The 17,578-nt window shown below is 37.3% G+C and overlaps 1 protein-coding gene across 3 annotated transcripts in view; it reads right to left on the bottom strand.

Moving 5' to 3' along the window:
• Positions 1-4,387: 4,387 nt before the first annotated feature.
• The window catches only part of GYPA (glycophorin A (MNS blood group)), a 48,049-nt gene continuing 34,858 nt past the window's right edge, over positions 4,388-17,578 (bottom strand). For 2 of the 3 annotated variants that reach the window (XM_049905793.1, XM_049905795.1), the window contains 6 exons: positions 14,208-14,306; positions 11,751-11,789; positions 9,686-9,771; positions 8,251-8,329; positions 7,374-7,409; positions 4,388-5,129 (listed from right to left, as the gene is read on the bottom strand). In XM_049905793.1, the coding sequence (XP_049761750.1) occupies positions 7,399-7,409; positions 8,251-8,329; positions 9,686-9,771; positions 11,751-11,789; positions 14,208-14,306 (314 nt within the window). In that variant the 3' untranslated portion in view covers positions 4,388-5,129; positions 7,374-7,398. The remainder of the gene's footprint in view (positions 5,130-7,373; positions 7,410-8,250; positions 8,330-9,685; positions 9,772-11,750; positions 11,790-14,207; positions 14,307-17,578) is intronic. The other variant, XM_049905794.1, reaches the window with a different exon arrangement.

The raw sequence follows: 17,578 nt of genomic DNA, 5'->3' as shown, positions 1-17,578 counted from the left end.
TTACTGTATCCTAGCTTCTTGATTTGTTTTGTTTTGATATGCCTAAATGCATTCCTTGAGTGAGTGAGCCAGCTTGATTATTTTTACCTTTGAAGCTCTGACGTCCTGCCACCAGATGAGTATTGCTTTTATCAGGTATATCAGTCTAGGATTCCATTCACTTTTCTTGTATGAATTCAGCTCAGGTGTCCAGGTAATTGGTCATCAAGTATGTGTTATAGGCTCTGTCCTACAGTGTTAGAGGGGTAGGGTGATTAGCATAGGTACCAGTATCTGGCTGCAGCTGGGTGTCATGCCCTGAACAAGTCAGGGGGCTAAGAACCATCCCCGGAGTGTCTGTGAGGAAAGCTCGTCCTTGTTCCCTAGAGGATACAGGTGAGTGCATTCTGCAGACAGACCATGAGCACCCAATGCTTTCGGTTGTAAGGACTGGGAGGTACCAGTTATCCTTGGACCCTTGTCATGGGTGGCTGTGTGACCTGAGTGGAGCCACCAGTCCTTGTGTCCCTCATGTGGGTAGGTGAGGATCCTGTTTAATAGGCAAAAAAAAAAAAAAAAAAAAGTAGTGTCAAATATCAAACACCCACCTCTCCACTGCACAGCTGAAACTCTTGCAGTCTGCCAACAAGGGCCTATTCTCCTGAAATAGGCCCACATAGGTCCATGCAGGGGGGAAATGTATTCAAAGCCCATGGACCATTTATACTTGGGCAGCAGCCACTTCTGTCCTGAGCTTCCCCTATTTGTGGAGCTGGCAAATTATCTTTTTCTCCAATTGTGAATTTATTCTTTGCTCCAAGGCCAGGAGAATGGCTCTGAGTGCTCAACAGGACCTATCTCAGGCCCAAGGACATCAACAGCCACTGAAGCTTGCTTGGGCGTGGGGAGCCCAGTAAAATGTATGAAAGTGCTTAGCTATGGCCGAGAGCGCTATCCTTCTCTGGTTCCAGAGGTGTGAGTAGGCTGTGCGGCTGGCTCTTTCTCCCTGAGGAAAGTGTGCCGAACGCTATTACCACTGCCGTATCTGCTCCTGGGAATAGTTCCTGAGGGATCCCTGCAATTCGGGTCCAGTAACTCCTCTCTGCTTCTGAACTGCCTCTTCCTCCTCCTGACACTCAGTCTGTTTTCTGACTTTGCCTTTGATGTTCAGGGCGCCTAGCTTGTCATAAACATAATCATTTCACTTGTTTTTCCTGTCTTTATTGTAAGAAGAATTGCCAGAAGCACCTGGCTATTCCACCATCTTGGCCCTGCCTCCTAAACATAACTTTTATATGTACTGGGAAACCAAGAAATTCATGTGTCTTGATTTATTGTGATATTTGCTTTGTTGCAGTGGTTTGGAACTAAACCTGAAATACCTACAAGCTATGCCTGTATATGGCTTCCCTGTAAGGAGATTGTTTCCAATTAATGAAAAGTAGAATGGGGAAATCCAGGGCAAGCAGCTTGTCTTTAAAGAAATGATCCTGAAGTTGCATCCATCATTTTAGTTTGCAACACACTGAAGTCACATAGAGGAGGCTGGGAGACATAGGGCCGAGCTGGGAAACCATACACCCAGGTACAACTTGAATACCTACAACTCAAAAGAAAAAGACAAGAGTTGAAATTAAGGGAAAAATAGAAATCCCAAATCTGGTTTGATACCTTATGCAGTAAATGTTTTCAATGCTGAGATAAAAGTTTAACATATCTTTGTTTCAGAGAAAGAAATTAAAAAGTGAGTTTGTTTGTTTAGTGCATGGTCTGAATTTCCACAGATTACTGCCCAGATTAAGGATTATACTCTCTGTGGTAGCAAAGGAATTGAAGTCAGAAAATTTAGATGCTACCTAAAAATCAAACCTAGTTAAAAAGCAAAAAAACCTGTGTCTTAGTCATCTAGTGTTGCTTTAACAGGAATACCATAAGTGGATGGCTTTAACAAAGGAAATTTATTTTATCTCAGTCTTAGTAGGCTAGAAGTCAAAATTCAGGGTGTCAGCTCTAGAGAAAGGATTCCTCTGTAAGCTCTGAAGAAAGGTCCTTGTTGTCAATCTTTCTCTGGTCTAGGAGCTTCTCTGCTTAGGAGCCCCAGGTCCAAAGGAAGCTCTGCTTCTGGTGTTGTTTTCTTGGTGGTATGCGGTGCCTCTGTCTCTCTGCTAACTTCACTCTTTTACATCTCAAAAGAGATTGGCTTAAGACACTGTCTAATCTTGTAGATCTCATCAATGTAACTGCAGCTAATCCATCTCATTACATCATAGAGATAGGATTTATCACACACTGGGAAATCAAATGACAGAATGCTAGACAATCATACAGTCCTGGGAATCATGACCTAGCCAAGCTGATAGATATTTTTGGGGAATACAATTCAATCCACAGCAACCTGTTATCGTAGCTATGATATGCAGATTTTTACAGATAAATGGAACCTAGAGAAGCTGAAATACAGTATTGGTTTCTATGGAATAAAGAAATACAGTTCAAGAAGTTGGATATAGGAAGTCTTCAAAGGATGGCAAGGAATCTCTACTAATGTGATGCATTTCAATATTTAAAAGTTCCACCTCTCCTTAATGATCGGTTTTCATTTTGTATCTCAATTATACATTCTGCTTTTTCTGGTTATAGAAAGATATATAGCGTGCTATTGTTGGCTGCCAGACAAAATGCAGATTGAACTGTTCTGATCATAGGATTTTTATTGGGGGATTTTTGGAAGTAGATTGCGAGGCCTTTCTTCTTCTTCCATGAAGGTCTGGGAGCTCCATTGAAACTTGTTCAACTTCATAGCAACATGCAAGCCTCCACTGGCAGATCAAAGGTGGCCAGGAATTGAACTTAGCTCTCTGACGTGGAAGGTGAGAAGCCTACCACTGAACCACCAGTACTCCCATAGCATGCTAAAGAGCAAGTAACAGCCCAATATCCTGTTAAAAGCTTTTGCTTACACCAACACGAGCACCCAGGAATGGAGATACATTTTCTAATCAGGTTCATCCACTCCTATTCCAGTGTCAGACTTTAAGAAATTCAACATGAACCTCCATGGGGTCATTTTTTTATTACCTTTTTTTTCTGATTTAATTATGAAAATAAGAAGAGAGTAAAGGTTATTCCTTCCCACAAGCAGTAAATTTAAATGTGCAAAGTACATAGGTAGAAGCACAGCAAAAATGCCTAGAAAAGTTCAAGGAGGTTGAAGCAATTCATACTTTAATTATTCTCCAAATTCTCTAGTTCTTGTTGACATGACACATTCATTCTAATATCTTAAAGCCTTTGACTTGCAAATTATTTTAGAGACAAGCTTAGTCTCATGTTCTCTCTTGGTTCAACATATTTTATTGAAAAGACCTACATTTAAAATTTTGTTGGTGCCTGGATAATTCATTTGATTAAATTAACCTAATAATAATGTTATATATGTTTTAAAACATACATCAACAGCGATGTGCTGTTGTTTTTTGTTCTCATTTCTTATTTTAAATAGCCAATTTAGCTATTGCAAAAATATTCTCTGAACTTGCAAGAAGATATTTAGATTTTTAAATTTGCAAATGTTGTGTTAATTATACTTTTATAACAATAAAAAAATAAATATAAACTGCCAGACCCAAGTATGTGAATAGTATTATTAACTATTACATGACAATGGAAAGCCACATGGATTCATATGAAATTGGAAATAGAGTATCACAGGAAGGTAATTTCTTGTTTAAATACTGCTTTTTAAGTTTTACTACAATTGAGTGGAGGGTATTCTATAGCTTCACAGTTTTAGACTCATATACATAGAAATTTCTTTTATATAATTTGGACTTATTTCCAAAGTTTTGTTAATAGAAAAGAAAATGGGACCAGATAGATTAGGAAGTTTAATTGAGAACACAAAGCGACTTATTAAAATATTCACCTGCATGTAAGTTTGCATATCTTGTTGCAGTCATCGCTACTTAGTTTCTTCTGTAAGGGAAGGTTATGAATTCTTTGCTTTCTCAGGATACCCTGAGCACTTATGTAAATAATTCTTTCAGTAGGACACAACACATCAGTCAATGTCCTGAAGGAGTTGATCCTCTACTGCCAAACATATGTAACACCTCACTATTTGAAGGGAAAAAAATTTTGTTTTGATTTATGCAATTAAATGATGAATATGGGTGCAATAATACTTGTATATATATGGAGCCCTGTTGGTGTAGTGATTAAGAGCTACGGCTGCTGTCGGCAGTCCGAATCTACCAGCAGCTGCTTGGCAACCCTATGGGGTAGTTCTACTTTGTCCTATAGGGTAGCTATGAGTTGGAATCAACTCAAAGGCAATGAGTGTGGATTTTTTTTGTTTGGACACACACACACACGGGATTTTCAAGCATAAGCTTTATTAACACATTGCTGTCGAGTCAATTCTGACTCGTAGTGACCCTGTAGGATAGAGTGGAGCTGCCCCCATAGGACTTTCAAGGCTGTAATCTTTACAAGAGCAGACTGTTGCATCTTTCTCCTGTGGAGCACCTGGTGGGTTCAAACTGCTGACCTTTAGGTTATCAGTCAAGGGCTTTAATCACTGCACCACCAGGGCTCGTTAAGCTTTATTACTGTGAGTGAAATATCATTACTAGCAAAATAGCATATCTTGCCTATTCAGCAATGAAAGAAATGACAGGACTTCAGGGTCCTCTTAGTTTATTTAGAACAAAATGAAAACAGACTCCAAAGTTCAAAACGAAAATCTAGGTTAGAGTTCACCTAAATACAACCTTGAAAATACAATACAATAGAATAAGTCAGTCTTCAAGAACTATGGATGGTGGGACCAGGTGCAGTTTTGGATTACAATTTGCAATTAATGAATTATAAAAATTATGCCAAAACACAAAAGCAAGCCTGCAAGGAAATAGTAGTTTTTTTTTTTTTAATCTTGAAATATTAATGAGCAGACACATTTTTTTTATTGTTGAGTCACTGGAACCCATTATGATGAAACCTGCACCCTGAAATTGTACAGCTTAGGCAGGTATAAAATTTATTGGAATGTCCAATTTACATGTTCATTTTTTACTTGACTGAAGTCTTCCTGCCTTCTTAGACTTCTTCCAAAATTTGGTGCGGTGAGCAGATTATCATTGGTTTTTATTCTGTAGAAGAATTATAGGGATAAAAGAAAAAACAGGAACAGTAGTATGAGGAATAGTTGTATTTAAACACAAAGCTAATTAATGCATGAGTAAACTTTAAAATTCTACATCCTTATGGAGTTGCCCTTGAATATAACTTTTAGGAAATAAAAAGAATCTCCTTTCAGATTAGCTCCAGGGAGTTTTGTGTAGAGACAGATACAGATTTTCTCAGCAAACCTAAAAACCTCAGGCAAGGAAGAAACTTATTGCCCTGGTCCTAGATTCTGTGAAGAGAGAGGCTAACAGAGAACTTGCATAGAGGCAGAATGCAATGCCAAGGCACTGAATGATAAGCAACTTGGATGAAGTATGCATGCTGGCCTTTAAGGCAAGCTCCCCAGTTTGTAATATCTCTTAAGATAAAACTTTTTGTCTTGTACAGAAGAAAAGAGAAACCTGAACAGAAACTATTCCTGCTAAATTCCTCTTTGATTCTAAGAAAAGAGCACCAGGCTTATCTCACCATTCAAACCCTACTCTCCACCTTTCTTGGTTGGAGGACTGGATTTACGTTACCCTCACAGAGTATATGGAAGGCATGGAGAGCACCTTTCCTCTCATTGAAGCAGAGCCCTTTCCAGTTTTCTTTTATTGAGTATCACAGGGAGGGTGCATCCCAACCAATCTTCTGGGAGACACGGGCTGGCGGGGTCATATGTGGCTGCCACAGTGGGCAGCAGACTCACATTCATTTATTCTCACCTCCCACCAAACTTAAATCATGTGCAGATTCAAGGAGCTTAAAGAAATTGAAACTTTAATCATACACTAACGTCTCTAGTTCTTGTTGAGATGGCACTGTTAACTCTAATCTCTTAGTGCCTTTGGCTTGTAAATGACTTGAGAACAGTAGTCTATAAAAATAGGACTAAAAGCACCTTTTTACCATATGTGTCTGCCTGCATTTCCAGTGAGGTAGGGTCAGATTTTATAACCTCATTTCACTGACTTACTAAAACACTTAACAACTTCATTTGTAGAAATATGGAATGAAATGAATCTAAAATCCATTCATCTGAATTTCCACTGCCTTTACCGGAAACCCTGGTGGTATAGTGGTTAAGAGCTATGACTACCAACCAAGAGGCTGGCAGTTTGAATCCACCCGGTGCTCCTTGGGAACTCTATGGGGCAGTTCTACTCTGCCCTATAGGGTCACTATGAGTAGGAATTGGCTCAATGACAATGGGCTCGGTTTGGATTTTTGGGTTATATGTACTTGAGACACGAGCAGAGAAATGAAGTATTAATCCTGTTAAGGTGGAAGTGCACATAACTCTTCAGGTATGCTGTATTCTGTCTTCTTCCACGTCTTTGTCCCGCGGCCCTTCTGCCTGGAACTGCCTTGTCCTTCTAACTGTAACCACTTTGCCCTGGGTTGCCTGTATTTGTCCTTCAATACTATCCCCAAGTGATTCCATCTCCAGAAGGTTTTCCTATCTGCTTCAGTCTGTTAGAAGCCCTGGTGGCACAGTGGTTAAGAGCTTGGCTGCTAACCAAAAGGTCTGCAGTTCAAATCCACCAGCCACTCCTTGGAAACCCTATAAGGCAGTTCTATTCCATCCTATAGGGGCGCTATGAGTCAGAATTTACTTGATGGCAACAGGTTAATGGGTTTAAAGTCTAGAAAACCTAGCAAGTCCTTTGATGATATGTGTTTGGTCCAGGATTAACAGTGAAATCTGGAAATGTACAGGACCTTAGTTCTGTCATGATTCCTGGTAATTATTGGTAAAATCTTCAGTTGGTTTTGTAGTAGGCAGAACCAGGTCCTTACAAAAATCCCATAGAACAGAATGCACTCCTTTTGCTTGAACAATAAGACCCATTCCAGAGACTCGTTCTTTGTGGCCATCTCCTGAACACCTAGGTTTATGCTTCAGGCAAAGTCCAGCAGGAACTCAGTTAGTGAAGGTATATGGGGGCCATAAGGAATGACATAAATGAAGTTGGCTATGTTTTAAAAAAGAAAAAGAAAAGCTAAATAGAATTGGAGGAGATGTGCTAGAGGTGCAGAGCCACTCAGTTCTTGTGAATTTCTCTCATGCTAATATGGAGGCTCTTGGCATTGTCAGATTTTACATTTTTTTTTCCCAAGAGCCTGCTGAGATCTGATTTTTTTTATGTAAAAATTTTCCATTTCTTAAAGATAGTAATAAATGCTCACGTATATCAATACTGTTTTGGATGTACAAAACATACCTGCAGTCCTCCACCTGTTGTGTATCTACTCAGCACCTGGGGGTGGAAATGAAAGGAGGCTGGATGACTGACCAGCTGTATGCAGAGGAGGTCAGTTGGGAACAGAATTGTAATGTCGGTAACAGCTAAAGGGCATGAGAACTTACTATGACAATGAACAGTCCTGTATGCTGACCTGAAGGAGCTTGTTTAATCCTCATTAAACTCTATGAGAGCACAGTATTATCACCTCTGTTGTAAAGAATTTTAGTAGCTTTCTCAAGGTTATACAGCTAGTGAGTGTTGGAGCATGGATTCAAATCCAGGTCTGGCTCCAAATCCAGGGCTCTTAAACTATGTTGTCATTGTTGTTAGGTGCCGTTGAGTCAGTTCCAACTCATAGTGACCCTATGTACCACAGAACGAAACACTGACCTACCCTGCACCATCCTCACAGTCACTGCTATGCTTGAGCCCGTTGTTGCAGTCACTGTGTCAATGAATCTCACTGAGTGTCTTCCTCCTTTTCGCTGACCATCTACCAAGCTCTTAAACTATACCTATTCTAAGGTATACACATCATGTTGCAGTTTGAAAAATAAGGAGCACACAGAAGAACTTGATTTTCTTTTTAACTTATAGCACTTGTTTTACCTAAAAAAAAAACAAAAAACAAAAAAAAAACTTTTTAAAAAAAATTATCCTAAGGAAGAATTTTACTGTGCTACAGACTAATGTTCATGTAAAAATGAAAAATGGGATTAAGGTAGTATTGATGAAATGGAACATAAACGAATCTCAGTTGAGTATTCCTCACCTCCCAGAATGCAGAAAGAAGTAACACATCATTTATTTCCCTTCCAAAAAGGTAAAGTACAGTGAGAATGTTAACACCAACCTGAATTTCCTGTTTCAACAGAATGTAAAGTGGCACCTGTGTCAACTGACGATTGCGATTTTGATTCGTGTGATGTTTTCTACGAATAAAAACCAGAAAAATATTAATACACAATTTTTCAAACTTAAGGCACTAAGAAGAAAAATGACTCAGATTAAAAATATTTTTTCAAAAGTTATAATTTTTCTTTCAGATGTAATTCACTTTGTAGAATGTTTTTTGAAGAAGTCACTATTTCATAGATTTAAACATGTATTTGTATTTCTAAATAGCATTTGGTGTTTCAGCAGGTGAATTATTACTCCCAAAATGGGACTTCTCATATATTTCCCTGCTGTGACAAATAGCTAAGATTAATTGAAAAAAAAAAAAGGAGGGTAAGATCTTTTAGACACGTTGACCGTGACCAAATTCTTAATTCTTCTAAATATCTGTATCTATATATGTATCTATGTTTAGAAAATCTTCTCTGAATTTTGCCAACTTAGTATTTCATTGCCATTTTCAGATTTCAGAATATTGATCAAGAAGCTAACTCAATTGCCATGTATACCCAAACACAAGAAGGAGATTTTTCTCCAATATTTACTCTTTAGATGGGAGGACACATTTTTTACTCAAGTCCCAACAAAATCTCTCGTATATAATGGCATACATACTCAATCACTTCACTTTTGTTAAGGTATTATTTAAATAAAACACATTTACATGGAGTAATAGCACTATATCAAAAGTTTGGATGATTATAGAAGTCACCTGACAAAAGTAGTTGAAAAACAAAAGAGACAAAACAACTTAGTGTAGATTTTTCTGTTATTCTTGTTTTATGGGCCCACCATTGAAGCATGATTAATAAGCCTTTTAAAACAATGTATTTAGTGGTTATGGTGTGGGGGGGATCACAAAGAGATCCAGAACAGAGGGTGAATAGAGTAGAAATTTGGCTGTTTTACCAGTATCCATCAAAATCTATTTAATCAAGTTAGATAAACACTTTGGGGGATCTTTCTTGAAGAAATGGATAGATATAAATAAAAGTGTGATCTCTTACCATATTTATATTTGAGATTCCCTTTTCTTGGATAGGAAACCCTGGTGGCGTAGTGGTTAAGAGCTACAGCTGCTAACCAAAAGGTCAGCAGTTCAAATCCACCAGGCACTCCTTGGAAACTGTATGGAGTAGTTCTGCTCTGTCCTATAGTCAGAATGGACTCGATGGCAGCAGGTTTTTTTTTTTTTTTTTGGTTTATTGGGTAAATGCAAACAAAAATTCTGTGAGAGTAACTCAGTGACTTCTATGTATCCGGTTGAAAATGATTGAGTTTTATGCAGATCTTTTTTTCTTTTTGCATCTAATTGAACACAAAAGAGTAAGGCTCCTTATAGAGCTATTCACATGAATAACTTAAAGAGAAATTAAAAATTGAATTCTCACCCTTCTCAGTAAGCCAACACCGTAAGCAACGGAGAGTATAATTCCAACAATAACAGCCATCACCCCGAAAACAATGGCTGTTATCTCTTTGGGAGAAAAAGAAAGCAGAAAATAACAAAAGTGTCAAATAAACTACCACAATCGACTGAAAAATAATACAGGAAAAATGAAGGTACTATCGTCTTGTCTTTTTATAAAATATACATTATTTTATGTATATTTATCCATTAAAAAACTGAATCTTTCACAGTAACCATGTGGAAAACCAAACTTTGAGTGCTGAAGTCTTTTGTCCAAGGTCACATGACTCGTTAATGACAGAACTAAGACCCAAGGGTTCCGATGCCAAGTAACTATGTGGAGATTCTACTGTGATATAGAAAAAACTCATAAACTCCTACATAGTTTGAAAATTATGACAGAAAATAATGTCCTAATGTACAAAAGAGTATTAGATCATAGAATCATAAATTTGGAAGTAAACTGGTATAAACTGTTTACAGACGAGGAAAAGAAGCCTAGTGAGGTTAACTTACTTAGCCTAGGTCAGATAGCCAGTTGGAGGTAGAGTGATAACTATAATCCAGGACACCAACATTCCAAGCTTGTGTACTTTCCTTAGCATCTTACTGCATAGTTTATAATACAGTCACTAAAAATGTTTTTCAAATCTTTTACATGTTGAGAACGAAACGAAATGTTAATGAGTTAAGTTACTGGTACTCTCTGCATATTCATAGCATGTCTGTAATGTTTTCAAAATGAAGTAAATAGAATGGAAGTCTACACATACAGGTAAAATGTCCTATTAATTTATATGTATATTATTAAGTGAATGTCATTTAATTAAATTAATACCAATTAATGTTTTTTTAATGTCTAATTAATGTTTATATCAATTAATTTCTATTTAAAAGCGCTATTATTAATTAAAAAAAAAAAGTGAAGTTAGCTTTTCCTCCCACTGGTATTATCCAGCCTTCCTGGCCACTTAGCTATAACTTTTGAACAGTGATTCAGTTCTATAGGCCACTTTTCCTGGGTGAAGCATGGTCACAGGACAGGTGTGAAGGGAGGACTAGAGTGCTAACTAGTAAATGAGCACATCAGTTGACTAAAGGCAGGTCTGCAGCTGCACCTGAAAGGGAAAGTGACCGTCACCACCTATGGCAGGTTATGAAGACAGCCCTGAACTGGTAGTGCTAGTGCAGGGACAAAAATGAGTCAGGACTGAGGCCTGAATGGTCTGCACTTATTTTTGATATGGTGCCAACTAATTAGACACTTCTTTTTTTTTTTTTTTAATTGTGCTTTAAGTGAAAGTTTACAAATAAAGTCAGTCTCTCATACAAAAATTTATGTACACCTTGCTATGTACTCCTAGTTGCTCTCCCCCCAATGAGACAGCGCACTCCTTCTCTCCTCCCTCTATTTTCATGTCCGTTCAGCCAGCTTCTGATCCCCTCTGCTCTCTCATCTCCCCTCCAGACTGGAGCTGCCCACAGTCTCATGTGTCTACTTGATCCAAGAAGCTCACTCCTCACCAGTGTCATTTTCTATCCCTTAGTCCAGTCCAATCCCTGCCTGAAGAGCTGGCCTTCGGAATGGTTCCTGCCTTGGGCTAACAGAAGATCTGGGGGCCATGACCTCTGGGGACCTTCTAGCCTCAGTCAGACCATTAAGTCTGGTCTTTTTATGAGACAAATTAGATGCTTTTAAGCTCCTTAGTTTCTTTACAGTGGGGAAGAAGAAAGTTGCATTGTTTCATAAGTTCTTAAAGGACTTTTCTTAAGCATCCGTGATTAGTTAGAAAGCTAAAAAAAAAAACTGACTTAAAAGAAAAATAATTATTGAATTATATATTCCTATTCTGGAATGTTTAAGAGAATAAGAAATGACTATTTTAGTTTTAAAAACAGCGTATTTTGTTTGCCTTTACAATTTTGTGCAACTAAAGCCAACAACATATGCTCTTGTTTTTAAAATTGAGGCTTTTTTTTTTTTTTAACTAGCAATGCATATTTAAAATGGAATGACTGCCGTACCATGTCAAATATAAACATACCTGGTTCAGAGAAAATGTGGGCAATCTGTCGTCTTGCTTCTAAAAAAAAAAAACAACATTTCAAAAGAAAGTCAGAAAAATGGGGTATGTCTTTAATGTGTTGAAAAGCAAAGATGTCACTTTGAGGACTAAGGTGTGCCTGGCCCAAGCTATGGTATTTTCAATCACCTCATATGTGTATGAAAGTTGGATAATGAATAAGGAAGACCAAAATAAAATTGATGCCTTTGAATTATGGTGTTGGTGAAAATATTGAACCTGGACTGCTAGAATAATGAACTCGTCTGTTTTGGAAGAAGTATAGCCAAAGCATTCCTTGGAAGGAAAGATGGTGAGACTTTGTCTCACATACTTCAAACATGTTATCAGGAGGGACCAGTTCCTGGAGAAGGACATCATGCTTAGTAAGGTAGAGGGTCAGCAAAAAAGAGAAAGACCCTTGACGAGATGGATTGACATAGTGACTGCAACAATAGACTCAAACATAGCAAGGATTGTGAGAATGGTGTGGGACTGGGCAGTGTTTCATTTTATTGTACATAGGGTCACTATGAGTCAGAACTAAATTGAAGGCACATAACAAAAACAAAACAAAAAAACTTTGGAATTAGATTTTTTTGGGGGGATAGTGGTGGTACTTTTTCTTATCAGTGTTTTTGGAGTTATTGGTCAACCTTCAAGAGTATGCTAGTAAAATTTACTAGGTAATATGTCAGTCTTATCCTTTTTTTTTTTTTTATCCTTAGTAATGCCAATATTGACTTTCAAATACTGGATACATGTTCTTTGGTCAGAAATCAGTAAAGCATCTCATTAACTAAGGGGGAGGATATGAGAAAACGTTGGAAGAATCACCTATCTACTTCCACTACAAGCAGTGTATATTTGAAAAACTAAAAATAGTGAGAAGAAAGGAGACACATTGAGCCATCATACTACATAGGCTCCAGTCCAATCTGAAAAGGTGTCATGTTGCTGTCAATTTTCCAGATTTATGCCACAGTCACTGTCTGAATCCAAACCCTTGTTGTGTCTCAGCCAAGCTTTGGTCAACAGTCCCACTGAATCTCCTGTCTGCACAAGTTTCTAGTATGGCCTTAAAGCTCCACCAGAGTTACCCTTCCCCTCATCAGTTCAGTTCTGACATTTCTGCTGTATCAACACGCCATTTTACATCATGAAGCACTCTCACTACAAAATCCATAAGTATATCTTGAATTTAATTATTTTAAACACCATATCTGAGTACATTGTATCAGTCAAGGACTCTATTATGTTTCATGTCATTCTTTTGGAGCTATGTGTAAAGGTTAGTTGGGACTTGTCTTCTCCTTTTCTGTGGCGGTAGGTAGCTGCACGGTTTGGAGTAACACAGCTGTGGGTTTCAGTCATAAGAATGCCTTTTAGAAGTTGTGTGGCCTTGGGCAAGTTACCTAACTTCTTTGTGCTTTGGTATCCCTTTGGGAAAAAAGAAGATTGTGATACCTAGCTCTTTATGTGTTGAGAGGATAGAATTAGATAATGGGTAAAAACAAGTGTGTAAATTATTTGTACCATTTGGGAAGTGTGGGTCCAGAGTCGTCCCTAAAATGCCTTCTGGTTTGACACTATCATGTCGACTTCACATTGAATTTACTTTGAAAATTAGATCATCTAGTTGGATCCAGAAGCCTTATAAGTAGTCCCAAGCACTTAATCTAATTTTCTTCCCTTGGTTTCCGTCCTTCTTAAAATCTGTTTCTTCCATTTATCTCAATACATTTTCTCAATATGTCTGTTAGCTTATAGCCACTTCAAGTCTTCTCTTAGGATTTATTTTAAACTTGCAACATCTTCCCTAAGCCCCACCTCCAAAAGATTCTCTCCCTTTCTACTTTCAGCCAGCTCCTCTCATGACATCTCTCTAGAAAAACAACAGAGAGACAGTGAATTTGCCTGATCCCACCCTTATCTCAGCACCCAGCTTGCCCTATAGTTATCACTTACTTGGTTCATTAAGTGATAACTTAATAATTTATTGAGTTAGGCAGTTTTACATACATCTTCTTATTTAATCCTGAGAGAAACACTGTGATGTGAGTATTATTGGGCCTATTTTACAGTTAAGGAGGCAGAAGTCTGGTGGAAAAATTCATCCAGGCTCGATAGCTGAGAAAGAACCCAGTCCAGGCCTGAGCCCACGTCAGTGTGACCACAAGCCTTCCTCACCATCACACATAAGATCCTAGTAAGCTCACTGGCCATTTCACAGTCACATTCACCATTTATGTGCTTTGCTAGACTGTTTAGAATTTCTCTGTGTGGTGAGAATTTCTCTGGAGTAGGGACTGTGTCTCCTCACTCAGCTTCCATTTCCCAGTGTTTGTCACAGTTTGCCTACAGTGATAACCCACCCATTAAATGCAGTTGTATCATAACAGTGATTTCAGAGAAGCTATTTTAAAATACAGAACAAACCTGTGGTGAACAGGGGTGTAGGAGCAGAAGAAGCTTCTGTAGGTTTAATAGGTGTATCAGTAGAACCTGCCTCAGTTGTGTTTTGTGAGAAAACAGGACCTGTATGGAACAGAAATTGAGAATGTGGTCAAGAATGAGGTGACTAACCAGACCATAAAGCACATCATTAAAGACAAATTTATGTAAATTTATGCCAATATTTTGTACGTCCCAGTGGTAGCTCTAAAATTTCTACATAGGAAGAGCTTACAGATGGTTTCTTCAGCTGCAAAATGTACACACACACACACACACACACACACACACGTATATGTATGTAACTATATGTTTCTTTTCCATTTAGGTGTAATGGTTTTTAAGATAATATAAGAATAAGTATTTTTCAACAATAACATGATGACAGACCTTTTGAGTTTCAGCAAATATTAATATATACATACATACAAACATAAAAAAAAAAAAACATACAAGTATCCAAATAAACCCGTGGCCATCGAGTCGATTCTGACTCATAGCGACCCTATAGGACAGCATAGAACTGCCCCATTGAGTTTCCATGGAGAACCTGGTGGATTTGAACTGCTGACCTTTCTGTTAGCAGCCCTAGCACTCAACCACGATGCCAACAGTGTTTCCTATATACATATATGTACTCACACACATATATATACATGGCAAGAATTTGTTTATCCCCCAAATAAGTAGATAAATTTCATGTTCCAAAACAGTCTGCAATGTTATATCCTTTCTTATAAATTCTATATTATGTTCACCTTATTCCTTGGTTCAGCCTACCAGCTGATTTCTTCAAATGTATGTAAACAAGTATCACACTAATATATATAAATATATATATATACATATCAGCTAGTACAGTACTTGGCACACAGTGAGCATTACATTTATGTTGGCTATTATTGTGATCCTTTTCACAAAGGGATGACTTGAAGCTGGACTGGAATGGCATTTTACATAATTTTGGGAAAGTGTCCATTTTAAAGTTAGGTGGAAGCCGATGGGGATTATGTAGGATGAAATTTTACCCCATACCTTCTATCTCTATGTCCTAGGTACAATCTTATTTCCTCAATAAAAATTAAACAAAAATACCATGAAATTCATTTTTTTTTTCCTAGCTTGAAAGAGGGTGAGTCAATTCTAAGGTTCCCCATCCATAACCCTTTTCTCTCTTTCAATAGCAGAACTTCAGAGTTGTCATAGAAATGTAAGAGCTGCTGTCTCCAGTCTAAGATTACTGGCTAAGAAAACCAATCTATACAACTAATTTCAGATCCTGGTCATTCTTTACTATAAAAATATATGCACACAAATATGTATACAGATATGTATTCTCATATATCTTTCTTAGATCTCATTAAGTGGATTACAACTTATTTTAAAAAGTGCTAAGAGATTTTTTCATTACAAAGGTGAAATAGATTCAATGAAGGACATTTGGGAATAGAAGAAAGCACATAGAATCATCTATAATCCAAGTATCCAAAGATAAACACTTTTAACATTTTGGTATATAGCCATTTTAGCTATTATATTTAAGTATGGGATTACCGTGTTTAAATATGTATCAGTAGTGCTTACATCCTGATTATCTGTTTAATATACCATGGACACACCCATGTTGTTGAATAGCATTCTATGACAAGATTTTTAATGGCTTCATTGTATGCCATTTTATAGTTTGTTTATTTATTTATAGTTTGTTTATAAGTCTCCTACCTTGAACCTTCATATTATTTTCACTCTTCTGAGAGTAATAAATGGTTCTGAGATAAACATGTGTGTACTAAATGCTGTGAATGTATCTCTGATCATTCTCTCTGTGACATTCTCCTGAAGGAAATGATGCCCACGTATGATGGAGTAGGGAGGTAAGGATGCCTGCAGACATTACTCAGAGACAGTTGTCACATTTGGTTCTTAGCTAAATGCTCAAAGGCTTCCTAAAGAATCCACGAACAACTGAAAATGTCTTCTTTGACACCTCTGGTCAATCCACTCAAGGACAGAAAGCCACAGTCTATCTTTCTGCCATCTGCCAGCTACTAGTCTACCCTCAAATTGTACAGGCAAGATTTATGTTCCAAAATTGTCTACAATGTTATATCCTCTTTTATAAATGCTGTATTCACCTTGTTCCTTGACTCAGCTTACCAGCTAATTCCTTCACAAGGATGTAAACAATTAACTAAATTACACATATTAAGTAAATAGCATGCAAATAACTGATCAATGTCCCTAAGGCCTTTATGGATACAGAGTTGTAATAGTTTTTAAGATAATAGAAGAAATTTTTTTAAACAAACAAACCAAACTCCTTGCCATTGAGTTGATTCTAACTCACAGTGACCCCACAGGACAGAATAGAACTGCCCCATAATGTTTCCAGGGAGTGGCTGGTGGATTCAAATTGCTGACCTTTTGGTTAGCAGCTTAACTCTCAGCCACTGTGCCACCAAGGCCCTTTTTAAACAATAACCTCATGATATTTGATGTTCAGCAAATATTAAGATTAGAATTTTGGAAAGAAATATTTTCATTAACCAATAAAAATATGCAAAAATTATTTAAAAAATATAACTAATGAACAAAAATAATTTGTCTTTTAGAAAATGTCAGCTCTACCTTATCCATAGATAATGGAGTATAGGTTATCTATTTGCATTTTTAAAAAGTGTAATCTGAATAAAATATGTCTATCTATGTGTTATGAAAACAGCTAATAAAATAAATAATAAAAATAAGCAAGAAGTGTTAACTGCCAGAAGTGTGTTATAGGTATTTAACAAAAACTTGAGATGAGCCTAAGGTTCAGCTACACAGAACTCTCACTGGAAAAGGCACCTAGAGCTCTCTTCTCTTGGTCCTGGTCATCAGTTCTATTCCTTGCTTTTATCTTCCATTCCTTCTTTACAGCATTAAATTCAGTGTAATTCGCCTCCAGTTACAGCACACCTTTATAATCCTCATGGATAACAACAGGGCTCTTCTAAAATATAACATTTATTTCCAGAGCTCCAAGATCCCCAGGACTAGCTGATGTTGTATGTCCACAGCATTAGAACAGTGCTTTATACATAATAAGTGTTCAATGAAACATTAATCGTTATAAATGTTTGGGCAAATTATTCTGGAGAAAGAACTAGGTGAGTTTTCAGATTGCACCTAATTGGGAAAATAACGATGAATTAGGCAAGCCACGTGGCAAAGTGGCATGTACAGAAGGATTGCAATGATGTTGAAACACATGCATCAACAGAAAGTGTTTACAAGCAGGAGAAAAGAATCTAAAAGTGAAAAAGAAATACACCAAACATAAAGTTTATAAGCATTAAAGGAGTTAAAATGTTAAA

The sequence above is a fragment of the Elephas maximus genome, chromosome 13, assembly GCF_024166365.1.
Source record: "Elephas maximus indicus isolate mEleMax1 chromosome 13, mEleMax1 primary haplotype, whole genome shotgun sequence".
In the NCBI taxonomy this organism is placed as follows: Eukaryota; Metazoa; Chordata; class Mammalia; order Proboscidea; family Elephantidae; genus Elephas; species Elephas maximus.
Note: the sequence above shows the minus strand (reverse complement) of the source record. Positions and strands in the feature narration are given on the sequence as shown.